The sequence below is a fragment of the Marmota flaviventris genome, chromosome 2, assembly GCF_047511675.1.
Source record: "Marmota flaviventris isolate mMarFla1 chromosome 2, mMarFla1.hap1, whole genome shotgun sequence".
Taxonomy (NCBI): Eukaryota; Metazoa; Chordata; class Mammalia; order Rodentia; family Sciuridae; genus Marmota; species Marmota flaviventris.
In genome coordinates, this window is record NC_092499.1 from 25972548 (window position 1) to 25985307 (window position 12760).

Consider the following 12760-nt stretch of genomic DNA (forward strand, 5'->3'; position numbering starts at 1 on the left):
CAGTGGAAATTGGTCTATAGAAAAAGAGTAAAGAAGGATGCTGATCCGCAGAGAAGCAGAGATGAGACTGGAAGAGTAATTGCCTAGGGGTGGGACATAGTGAGACCCCATCTCTAAAAGAGGAAGGGAAGAATGCCTCTTTCCATTTCTCAGGTTTATCTAGTCACTCTTGGTCTCTTCTCCAAGAAGAGACCTCTTCTTATCCACCTCTTCTTATCCCACCCAGAGGTGGAATGGGGTCCTGGTTGATGTGGGACATGTTTCTCCACCCGTTAAGGGCAATTTGGCAGCTGTCCTGGATTATGGAGTCTGGTTTCTGTCTCTCCCTCTCCACCAGGCCACTGGGAGAGCAGCTTGTACACATGTTGCAGATTCAACTTCCCTTTAAGGAGGGCTGCCCCCAGGCCTGGACTGGAGGTGAGAAACTGACCTTCACACTGGGCCACGTACTTCCAGATCACTTGTGACTGTGAGAAAAATAGCATTTTTCCAGGTGACATTTTTGTGAGCTATATAATTTGTGGGTGCAAAAAAAAAAAAGTATTAAGAATTTTGCAGTGGTAACAGCAGAGCACTAAAGTAAGTCAGGGCCCTGTGCAACTCATACAGGTCCCACACCTGGGAATTCAGCTGTGCATTTCAGTTTGGCAACAATGGCTGACACTTCTGTCTTATTTCTTAATTGATTCAGAACTTTGGTGAGGAAGGGGGTGTTATTTGGGTCTTTTTAATTCCGGCAACATCTCTCAAAAGTTCTCAGAACACATCCCTTTTCTTCCCATACCTGCTCCCCTTGTACCTTCATGGAATGCACATACAGCAGTCTTACGCAGGTCAAGCTAGCTTAGATTCACCCTTGTATTTTGAAATCTGCCTTGAAATCTCATGATCAGAAGCCACCATATCTAGTTTATCTAGTTTTTCTTTGTTTATGTATGTCTGGCATCATATCTAAAACCAGTTGTGTAATATGTGGTCATAAGTATTTATGCCCATTTTTTCTTCTAATGACTTAATAATTTTAGCTCTTACATGTAGGTCTTTCATCCCTTTTGACTTGTTTTTTGTATATGGTATGAGGTAGGGGTTCAGTTTCATTCTCTGACATGTAGATATCCAGGTGTATTAGTACCATTTGTTGACAAGACCAATTCATTCCTCCCCTTGAATTGTCTTGACACTATTATTAAAAATTTGGATGAGTGCTGGGGTCGTGGCTCAGTTAGTAGAGTGCTTGCCTAGCATTTGTGAGGCACTAGGTTCAATTCTCAGCACCACATATAAATAAATAAATAAAGGTCAATAGACAACTAAAAAAATTAAAAATAGATTAAAAAACCTCAATTGATTATAAACATTAGGGTTTATTTCTAGATTCTGTATTTTATTACATTGACCTATATATGTATTGATATGCCAGTAGCACACTGTCTTGATTATTTCTGCTATATAGTAAATTGTGAAATTGGAATAGATGAGTCCTCTTGGTCATTTGGTCCTTTGTTAAGATTGCTTTGGCTATTCTGGGTCTCTTACATTGTCATGTGAATTTTAGGATCCATAATGTCTCAAAAAAAAAGCAGATGGATCAGGTTAGCGATTGCATTGAATCTATCGATAAATTTGGGAAGCATTGCCATCTTAATAATATTAAGTCTTCTAATCTTGGAAAATGAAATATCTTTCCATTATTTAGGTTTGCTTAATTTTTTTTTTCAGTGCTCAGGATTGAACCCAGGGCCCAAGAATGCCAGGCAAAAGCCCTACCGCTGAGCTAGAGTCCCAAGCCCTCCTTTAATTTTTTTCAACAATATTCTGTAATTTTCAGTGTATATATTTTATACTTTTTTGTTAGCTTTGTTGTTGTTGTTTGGCTTTTGTGGTACTGAGGATTGAACCCAGGGGCACTTTGCCACTGACTTACATTCTTTTGTGGTTTAGATATGAGGTGTCCCCCAAAAGCTCATGTGTGAGACAATGCAAGAACATTTAAAGGTGAAATGATCGGATTACGATAGGTGTGATTTAATCCTTGGAGAGACAGCTTAATCTTCAGATATGGATTGACTGTGTGGTAACTGTAGGCAGGTAGGGTGTGACTGGAAGAGGTGGGTCCCTGGAGGCATGCCTTTAGGGTTTATATTTTGTCCCTGGTGAGCAGAGCTCTCTCTGCTTCCTAATTGGCACGTACATACGGAGCTGCTTCTGTCCTCCACATCCTTCCTTTAAGATGCTCTGCCTCATCTGGGGACCACAGCAATGAAGCTGGCTGGCTATGGATTGAGACCTCTGAAACTCTGAGCGCCAAATACACTTTTCCTTCTCTTAAATTGTTTGTCAGGTTTTTTTTAGTTAACATAGTGGTGAAAAAGCTGCCTAAAACGCATTGCCACCCCTTTTTGTTTTTTTTTATTTTGAGACAAGGTCTGCCTGTGTTGTGGGAAACAGACTGGTTGAGAGGCGGCAAGCAGCACTCCGAGAACTCCAAACTTTATTTTATGCGGGTGGGCCTAGAGGAAGACAAAACTCCAAATTCTGAGCCCTGGTCCACAGTTTCTCACAACATTTATAGGTTATTTAGCTTTATTTTAGACCCATCCAATTACTGGGGCTTTTTTCCTCTTAAAAAAGAAAAAGCCTAATCTATGCTGCTGAGGGTCTGGTGCAGGGTCTCTAACACAAAGCATGCTTACAGAAACAGATCAGAAGAAACAGCTCTCTTCACAGGCATCTGTTAAGTTTCAAGAGGGAATAGTCAGACTCCTAGGGCAGTTTATTTACAATCCAAAAGCTAGGGACCCTGGTTAAGTAGGCTTCCTGGAGAAAGGCTGAGAGAGAGGAGGGGAACTGACCCTTTCCCCAGGCATTGGTTTGTTGCCCACAGTGTTTTTATAATTTCATTTCACGACCAGATCTGGTTTTGCCATTCCACCTGTATTGCTGAGGCTGGCCTTGACGTTGTGACCCTCTTGCCACAGCCTCTTACATTGCTAGGATTCTAGGCATGCACCAACCACCCTGCCCAGCCTTTTGCTAGTTTTTAAAGTATTTTATCCTTTTTGATGATACTGTTAATGGAATTGTTTTCTTGATTTCATTTTCAGAATGTTTATTTTTAGTTTGTAAAACTGCACCCATTTTTTGTATATTAGTCTTGTATCCTATAGTCAACAGTTTAACTTGTTGATAATTCCCAATATTTTTTATTGGATTCCTTGAGATATTCTATGTATAAGATTACGTTGTGCTGGGAATGTTGGTGCCCTCCTGTAATCCCAGTGGCTCAGAAGGCTGAGGTAGAATGATTGCAATTTCATTATTTATTTCAGCAAGTTAGTGAGGCCCTAAGGAACTTAACACGATCCTGTTTCAAATTTAAATTAAAAAAAAAAAAAAAAGAAAGAAAAGAAAGGGGCTGGGGTTGTGGCTCAGCGGTAGAGCGCTCGCCTGGCATATGCAAAGCCCTGGGTTCGATCTTCAGCACCACATAATATAAATCAATAAAAAAATAAATAAAGGTATTGTGTCCAACTACAACTGAAAAAATAAATATTAAAGAAGAAAGAAAGAAAGAGGGCTGGGATGTGGCTCAGTGGTTAAGAGACCTGGGTTCAATTCCTAGTACAAAAAAAAAAAAAAAAAAAGAAAAATTGTTGAGTAGAAATCATTTTCCTTCTTTTTTTCTAATCTGAATGCCTTTTATTTCACTTTCTTATTTAATTGCCCTGGCTGTAAGTTATAGTACAAGTTGAATAGAAGTGTTGAAGGCTAACATTCTTCTCTTGTTCTTGATCTCAGAGGATAAAAGCATTCAGTCTTTAACCACTTTGAATTCTAACTGTGCTTTGTAAATGCCCTTTATTATGTTGAGGAAATTCTGTTCTTTTCCTAGGGCATGCTTTTATGATGAATAAGTGTTAGATTTTGCCACATGTTTTTTTTGTGTGACTATTAAAGTGACTATATGGCCAAGCACAATGATGCATACCTGTAATCTCAGTGACTCAGGAGGCTGAGGCAGAAGAATCACAAGTTTAAGGCCAGCCTCAGCCAATTAGCAAGGCCCTAAATAATTTAGCAAGGGCTGGGGATGTAGCTCAGTGGGTAGAGTGCTTGCCTCGCATGCACAAGGCCATGGGTTCAATCTCCAGCACCACAAAAAAAAAAAAAAAAAATCTTAGCAAGATCTCTGCCTCAAAATAAAAAAAAAATAAAAGGACTAGGTGTAGTTCATTTGGAGAGTATTCCTGGATACAATCCTTAGCACCAAAAACAAACCCCCAAAAGTGTGGGTTTTGTCCTTTATTAATATGGTACACTAATTGCTTTTTTGATTATTCAAACAAACTTGTAGTCCCACTCTGTTATTAGGTCTTAAAATATTAAGATTATAAATAGATGCATCATTTTTAAAAATGGTAAGAATTGAAAAGTAGGAAGGCTTTGAATCATCTACAATATGAACAAGGATTTGAGGGTTTGACTCACATACAAATACATGAAAAGATCCATAAATAACCCCACATTATAACTAAGCATGTATCACTATTTAGTGGATGAGAAAACAAACACAAATGAAAATACAAGTACCTTAACTATAAAACAGCATGTGTTGAAAGCTATGTGTCATGATGCGACTGCAGATTGAGTACCACTGCTTTAGGACCTGCACCAGGAGTAAATGACATGTGGTCTGCTCAGTGTAGGCTGTCTTGTTTCCAGGTGACTGCTCATCATGTTCATTTTCCTGAAATTCTCTTCCCATCTTTGTTTTGCTTTTTTCTTTCTTTCTTTTTATTCTTTTTTGTACCGGGGATTAAACTCAGGGCCACTTGACCGCTGAGCCACATCCCCAGCCCTTTTTTGTATTTTATTTAGAGATAGGGTCTCACTGAGTTGCTTAGCACCTCGCTTTTGCTGAGACTGTCTTTGAACTCGCAATTCTCCTGTCTCAGCCTCCCAAACCACTGGGATTACAAACGTGTGCTACAGCACCTAGCTCCACTCTTCCATTTTCTTAATTATCATTCCTGGAAGGATATGTATCAAGATATATTATTAGTGTCTTTTATTTTTTCTTGTTTTGGCCTATATTATATTCTAACTTTCCTTCATTTAATAGAAAAATATATTTTTAAAAAAGACCCCACTCCTAGGTATTTAACCAAGAAAAAGGAAAGTTTATATCCACACAAAGATTTGCACACACAGATTTAGAGCAACTTTATTCACAATAGCCCCAAACTAGAAAAAAGGCAAATGTCTATCAACAAGTGAATGAATAAACAAATGGCTGTACATCCATACAATGAAAATATCCTATCCAGCAACAAAAAGGAACAAAAACACAAGCAACAACATGGATGTATCCCAAAATATTATATTGAATGAAAGAAGTCAAAGAGAAAATGGACTATATCATTCCATTTAAATAAAATTCTGGAAAATGCAAGCTAGGCTATATGACATGAAGTCTTGGACAGGGAATGTACTGGCTTTGCATTTCTTCTACAAAATTTCGGATACAGCTAACTTATAAAGAGAAAAGACTTATTTTTAGCTCATAGTTTGTAGGTTCAAGTTCAAGATTAGGCAGCCCCATTGGCTTAGGCCAGTGGTAATGGCAACTGTGGGAGCATGTGTCATGGTTAGCAGCAAGTGGCAGTAATATCTGAAGCCAGGAAACAGAGCAGGACGGGTGGGAGTCCCATACTCCCCCTTTGAAGCCATGCCCCAATGACTTAAGAACCTCCCACTAGGCCCTACCTCTTAAAGGCCCACAGCATCTCCCAAGGCTGCCATGCTGAGGACTAAGCTTTACATATGGACCTTTGAAAGACGCTGAAATTACACTAAAACTATAAAGGGGAGGGTGACAGAGCAGGGAGGGATTCCAAAAAGGCACCAGGAGACTTTTTGAGGATGATGTACATGCTTATTATTTTGATCGTGAAGATGAATTCATAGGTGTACACATATCAAATCTCATCAAATCATACACTTGAACATGCAGTTAGATTAATGTCAGTTATACTTCAGTAATGCGCTAAAAAAATCTGCTGAGAAACTATTAAGAGTTAGGGTGCTTTAAGTTCCACCATAAAACAAAAAGCCCATAAAACTTCAACCTGCATAAACAAAGAAATGTCTAGTCTAGGCTTCAGGCACGGTTCTATCAGACCACTAACTCCATGTATCTTGATGCACTCCACCCACTTCTTCCTGATACTGGCTTCATTATTTATTTATTTATTTTGGTACCAGGATTAAACCCAGGAGCACTTAGCCATTGAGCCACATCTCCAACCCTTTTTATATTTTATTTTGAGGTAGGGTCTCGCTAAATTCCTTAGGGTTTCACTAAATTGCTGAGACTGGCTTTGAACTCACTATTATCCTGCCTCCCTCCGGAGTCACTGGGATTACAGGTGTGCACCACCTCATTAGGCCCTGATACAGGTTTCATTCTTCGGTGTCTTTCCTTGTATCACTTGTAAGCTTCACATTCATCTACCACTCCCTCTGGGAGAACAGAGAGGTTTCTTTCCCCTGATCATTAATCATCATTGAATCAACAAACTCCTGAGCCCATTTCTGTGGCAATAGTTTGGGCAAAAGTTAACTCATTTTTAAATAAATAAATATTACTCTCGGTGTGGTGGTGCAATCCCAGCTAGCTAGGGGGTTCCCAAGTTCAAAGCCAACCTCAGCAACTCAGTGAGGCCCTAAGCAATTTAGCAAGACTCTCAAAATAAAAAATAAAAAGGGCTGGGGATGTAACTCGGTGGCTAAGTGCCCTTGGGTTCAAGCCCAGCTACCAATAAATACATGCATGCATACATATATACATACTAACCCATGAAGGAAAAGTGGAATGGACAGTGCAGAAGCAACCAGCTAAAATGTGGGCATAGATTGGTCAGCATGGAAAACATTGATCAGGATTGAAATAAAAGGTGTTATGCTTTAAAAGATGTCATTTTTTAAAAAAAAATATTTATTTTTTAGTTGGTTTTTTTTTTTTTAGGTGGACACAATGTCTTTATTTTTATGTGGTACTGAGAATCGAACCCAGCGCCTCACACATGCTAGGCAAGCACGCTACCACTTGAGCCACATCCCCAGCCCTAAAAGATGTCATTTTTAAAATCTAAGAATATATAGCATAGCCAGGTAAATACAAAAAGAGTGATGGGAAAGAGAGTGAGTTTTTTCCCTGTAACATTGCCTAAAATGCTGAGAATCTTCTATGCATCCCTACTTCCTGCTTCTTACTGTCATCATATCCAATATGGTCAGTAAAATGGTCCTGTGTTAATTATAGCTGCCTACCACTTTTATATGGTAACAATACCCATCTCTTCCAATTGGGAAAGCACTGGCCTCAAATCGGTGGAGTGGGTAGGTACAAGATTCAGGCCTGACCAATCAATTCAACATCCATCTGAGGCAATGGGAGTCCACCTCAGGGGGGATTACCAAAAAAAGGACTGTCTCCTGGCTGAGTTTTTTGTTGTTTTTGTTTTTTGTGATGCCAGGCTGGAACCCAGGGTCTCCCACATGCTAGGGAAGCACTCTACCACTGAGCTACACCCGCAGCGCCTTGGATGAGATTTTTAACATCATCATCATTATTATTTTGGTTACTGGAGATTGAACCCAGAGGCACTTAACCACTGAGCCACATCCCCAAACTTTTTATTTTTTATTTTGAGATAGGATCTTGCTAAGTTACTGAGGGCCTTTCTAGGTTGCTGAGGCTGGCTTTGAATTTGCAATCCTCCTGCCTCTGAGCTGCTGGGATTACAGAGTTGCACCACTGTGTCTGGCACCTTGGCTAAGATTTTAAAGCTACTCATGGCAAGCTTGCTTGCTATGTAACATGTCATCATGTGGTGACAACCAATATGGCAAGAAAGTCAACCACGAGGGACACCAAACAAAGGATGAAGACAAATTCCTAATGACTTCACTGGGATACAGGGAAACAGTCAGATGTGCCCCTGGCCTTTTTGTTTTTTAGAAACCAATAAATCTTCTTTTATAAATTCATTTTGAATTCAGTTTCAAAACTGCAAGTCAGAATCCTAACATCCTAACACTACCACTATTATCATAATTGTTATCTCGATCACCACCCCTTTTTCTCCTTCCTGGAGCCAGAAGCAAAAGTTCACTTCCTGAAACAGAACCTCAGATAATTGCAACATTCAGCTGGATGAGTGCCCACAGGAAATTCAGGGTGGCAGTGTAGGGTGAGGCAGTTCAGTTGGAAGCTCAGAGGTGTTTCTGAAGCAGAGGAAACACAAGGGCAGAGACCTGCCATTGAGACACAGGTTCTAGCCAATTCCTGGAGTGCTCATCTATCTTACTACAGAGCACCTATTGCAGATGCCTTGTTAGACACAGATTAAAATTGCTCTAGTGGATGCTCAGCAGGCACCCAGTAGGTGCATAATCAGAAACTATGATCCCTCTTTTTTATTTTCTTTTTGCAGTGTTGGGGATTGAACCCAGAGCCTCATGCATGATGGATAAGTGTTCTGCCACTGAGCTACATTCCCAGCTCCTATTATTCCTTTTAAAGTTTCATATTTACATGCAATCATTCCTTTAAATAGCTCAGTCCTCCCAATAATAATGCAATTCTTAGCTCTTGTTCCAGGGCCTGTCCAGTTTTGTGGATATAAATATTGCCGCCGAAAATGATCGAAAAACATTATCTAAGGTTTTTCTGCAAAAATGGGGTCAGAATTCCAGGGAGAGCAGTAGTCTCTTTCCCTGGTTGTATTAGATTAGTAATAATGAAAAGGAAACAGCAGACTCATTTCTTGTAAATGAAGACTGATATTTCCATAAGGGCAGAGACACTATACTTTCTGCTTATCCTTGTAGTTGTGTTATCTGACAGGATGCTCAGCAAAATAAAAAAATTATATATTTGTTAAGTGAGTGACCAAAATAGAGAAATGAACGAATGAAGCATGGGAAGTTTGAAAAGAGAAGACTAAATGAAGGTCTCAGAGTCAGGATCAGAAAGTAGCTCTGAGTGGTCTAGCTCTGGTGTTGACAGAAGCAGATCACTTCTTTTTTTTTTTTAATTTTTTAATATTTATTATTTAGTTTTCGGCAGACACAACATCTTTGTATGTGGTGCTGAGGATCGAACCCGGGCCGCACGCATGCCAGGCAAGCACGCTACCGCTTGAGCCACATCCCCAGCCTGAAGTAGATCACTTCTAAAGGGCACTTTTTATCCTGTGATTCTTCTTCGGTCTTACAGATAAAGTGGGCATTCATCATTTTTGCTTGTTGGGTGTCCATTCCTTTTTTCTATTTGGTCCCCAATTTCCTTTTGGGAAATCACCTCTCCTCATTGTGTATCCTCTTCTTGGAGGGTGAATGTTGGTAGGTCCCTTCTACCAGTGAAAGTGAAGGAGCCATATCCTTCTTCTGTCTGTGCCTGTGTGGTGTGACCTAATTCAGTCAATCAGATGCTCTCCGCAGGACTCTGACCCCTGACCAAGCCACCCAAGGAGGGAAGGGCTGGGTGGAAGTAATTGAACCTGCTCAGCAGAGTTCCTGCCACAAAGCCTTGTTGTGGTCCTTGCTGCCTGGCCTTCTGGAGCTTCAGGCAAGTCTCTGAGCTGCCGATAACCTTCCAGTGAATTATCTTCCATGTCAGTCAGGGAAAGTTGACTTGCACTGTGTGCAACCAAAACTCCTATCTGATAGTCTGATAGTGCAGGCTGGCTACTCCCCCTGTGAAATGCCTGGTTTCTTTCATTTCATTTCTCTTCTAGGAAGCAATCCCTGTTGCTATACAGGAGAGCTTCTCTTTTAACTTGCATTCCAAAGTATTGTTGTTTGTCCTTTTTATTCCTAGGCTCTATCTTCTTGTAATGGACGCCTTGAACGTCAACCTCCTAATGTTATAGGGAGGCTGACATTCAAGAAAGGCTTTGTAGCTAAACTGGCTTGAGCAACCTTGAAGGAAGAGGAGAATTATGTTTCTTGTGTCCAGCACAGAACTTTGCATATGAATTCTATAAAGTTAGGATGATGAGGCACCTTTCACATAAGGAAGCCTGGAGCCTGGAGTGTTTCCTACTGCCTACTGAGACATCCATTTTTCGATTTAGCAATGGCATATGGAGCAATCCTATCATTTGTGAGGTAAGTAACACAGGTATTAACTTCAGAAGATGAGTGAGGAAACCAGGGCTGGGTATACATGACTGGATCAAGACCACACATGATGAGTAAGTGGCAGAACAAGATAAGGAGCTGGAGTCCTCCCTTCAGGAAGGTGGGACTGGCTAACAGGATCCCTCTAATCTAGCCAGGTACCTTTACTCTTCTTAGGCTCCAGTTCAGACTTTGTTCTTTCCATCCTCTGCACTTGAGCTTTTGAAGGTACCCTCTCTCTAGAACACCCTCCCTTTCCTTCTCAGTTCTTGTTTTCCAAATCCTGCTAATCCTCAAGATCCATCTCGGTCTGTATCATCCTCTCAAGCCTTCTCAAGATTCATTCAGCTCATTATCTAAGCTTCAATAAAATCTCTTAGGTCCTGCTCCTGCTTCCAACAGATTCCTGCCCTGAAAACTTGCTATGTGGAAATTTGACTTGCCACTGTCATCCATCCTTCCTCACCAGAAGTCCTGTCACCCAGTTCCTCCTGGCCTGGGTCAGCCTTTTATTGTTTTCTTTATATGTGCACTTGTCTCTCCCTGGAATGTCAGTTTCATGGTGCATAATATTCTTTTTTTTTTACCCTAATTCATAGACTTATGTTCACTTCAGGATCTTAATGTTTGTCCATTCAAATAGGTGTCTTCCCCACCTGCTCTTACTGTTCAGTTCCCCAAGCAAAACTGATTCCTTGTCAACCTGTTTCTAAAGCTCCAGGAGAGTACGGGGGAAATGCAGGGACTCTATGAGGTGCAGTCAGCAATTAATAATAACCAGCACTTAATGAATGCTTCCTAATTGCTAGGTCCTATGCAAAACACCTTACATGTATTAACTCATTAGATCCTGATGACAACTATTATTATCCCCACTGAACAGAGGAAGACAAATAGAGGTCAGTCAGCTAGTAATGGCACAGCCAGGATTGAAACCCAGACTGACTCGAGTCTATACTCTTTAACTTGACACTAAATTCTTTATGGGTAACTGAAAGTCTCTTGCTGTAATGTAGATCAAACTTCTTCTTCTTCTTTTTTTTTAACCCACTCTACAAAGACAGAACTAAAAGAGCTAGAAAATAATATTTACCATGCTTCTAGACTGGGTAAGATATTTTGATGCGTAACACTTTACTAATATAATTCTAGCAATGAGTCTGTGAGGCAGAAAGTATTAACTCCGTTTCAAGAAATGTGATTCCCAAAGTGGTTAAATATTCAAATTTTAGTGTCTAGTTGACAGAGTTGAAAGGTTTCTTGATTTTCTTTCTTCATTTATTTTTTGAATCCCCACGGCCTCATGCAAGCCAGGCAGACATTACCACTGAGCCATATCCACAGCCCAGGTTTCCTGATTTTCAAGAAGTCTTTAAAAGGAAGTGGGGAAAACCCTGACAGGGACAAACGTGAAGGGCACAAGAAGAGACATCTGAATTATTACTTAAGAAATGTGTTATGTGTTGCATATTGAAGAATGGTGAGAGATTGTCAAAAAGGCTATTCTATTAACACCCACAGGGGGATTTGCTAATGAAATAATGAGCTGCCTGTCTTGGGCTGGGATTCTACTTCCCAGGAGGCAATGGCAGAGAGGGCACCACCTGTCTGGGAGAACCAGGGAACCCGCTCTAGCGACAGGTTCAGCCCCTCTTTCTTTCCTCACACTCTCATTGGTTACTTTTTCCTGGACTCCGCCTCCTCCTTAGTCTGGACCATTAGGCTGCCAAGCCCTACACGACCTGGCTTGGGTCTCCAATCAGGTGCCAGGTCCACCAGTCCCTTCTAGAGAAGCCCCTCTGCGCGGGAGAGCCGCGCTGCTCTCACCCGTGATTGGCTGGGAAGCCGCACAGGTCCGCCTCCTCCTCCTCCGGATTGGCCAGCCGCCGTCAGGCCCTCGTCCCTGCGCGGCTCGGCCCCGCCCTGGGTCCCCCTTCATCACCGGGCCTTGGGCGAGTCGCGTCCTCCGGAGAGCGGGCCCCACCTCCGTGTGACGGCCGCACCGGGAATTGGCGGCGGCGCTGCAGCCATTTCCGGTTTCGGGGAGGTGGGTGCGGTGCGGAGCGGGAGTCGGAGCTGCCGCCGCTGCTTACAGAGCCTTCCTTGCGCCTGGTGCTGCCCGTAAGATGCGGCCGGAACCGGGAGGCTGCTGCTGCCGCCGCCCAGCGCGCGCGAACGGCTGCGTGGCGAACGGGGAAGTGCGGAACGGGTACGTGAGGAGCAGCGCCGCCGCCGCCGCCGCCGCCGCCGCTGCCGCCGCCGCCGCTGCCGGTCAGGTATGATGGGACCGGGCGACCGGGTCGGGTCGGGGGCGGTGGGCCGGGACCCCGCGAGCTGACGTCGGGCGGGCCCAGGGGGCGGCCGGGCAGGGCGAGGTCGCGGTGACCGACTGCCGGGCTGGGCGCGGCTCAGGTGTGCTGGCGGCCGTGTCCGCGCGCTGACCCGGCCTCCCCAAGCCCCGAGGCTCAAGGGCGGCGCGGGGCTCCCCATCCCTGCGCGCCTGAAGGTCTTCCCCTCCCCCCGAGGCTTGAGCTCCGCTGCGAGCCCGCGGTTCCTCCCTCTGCCTGATCCC

At 42.7% G+C, this 12760-nt stretch overlaps 1 protein-coding gene across 1 annotated transcript in view; it reads left to right on the plus strand.

Moving 5' to 3' along the window:
• Positions 1 to 12135: 12135 nt before the first annotated feature.
• Positions 12136 to 12760, plus strand: part of Sptlc2 (serine palmitoyltransferase long chain base subunit 2) — a 114545-nt gene continuing 113920 nt past the window's right edge. The window contains exon 1 of the mRNA XM_027931642.2: positions 12136 to 12464. Within this exon, the coding sequence (XP_027787443.2) occupies positions 12315 to 12464 (150 nt within the window). The 5' untranslated portion in view covers positions 12136 to 12314. The remainder of the gene's footprint in view (positions 12465 to 12760) is intronic.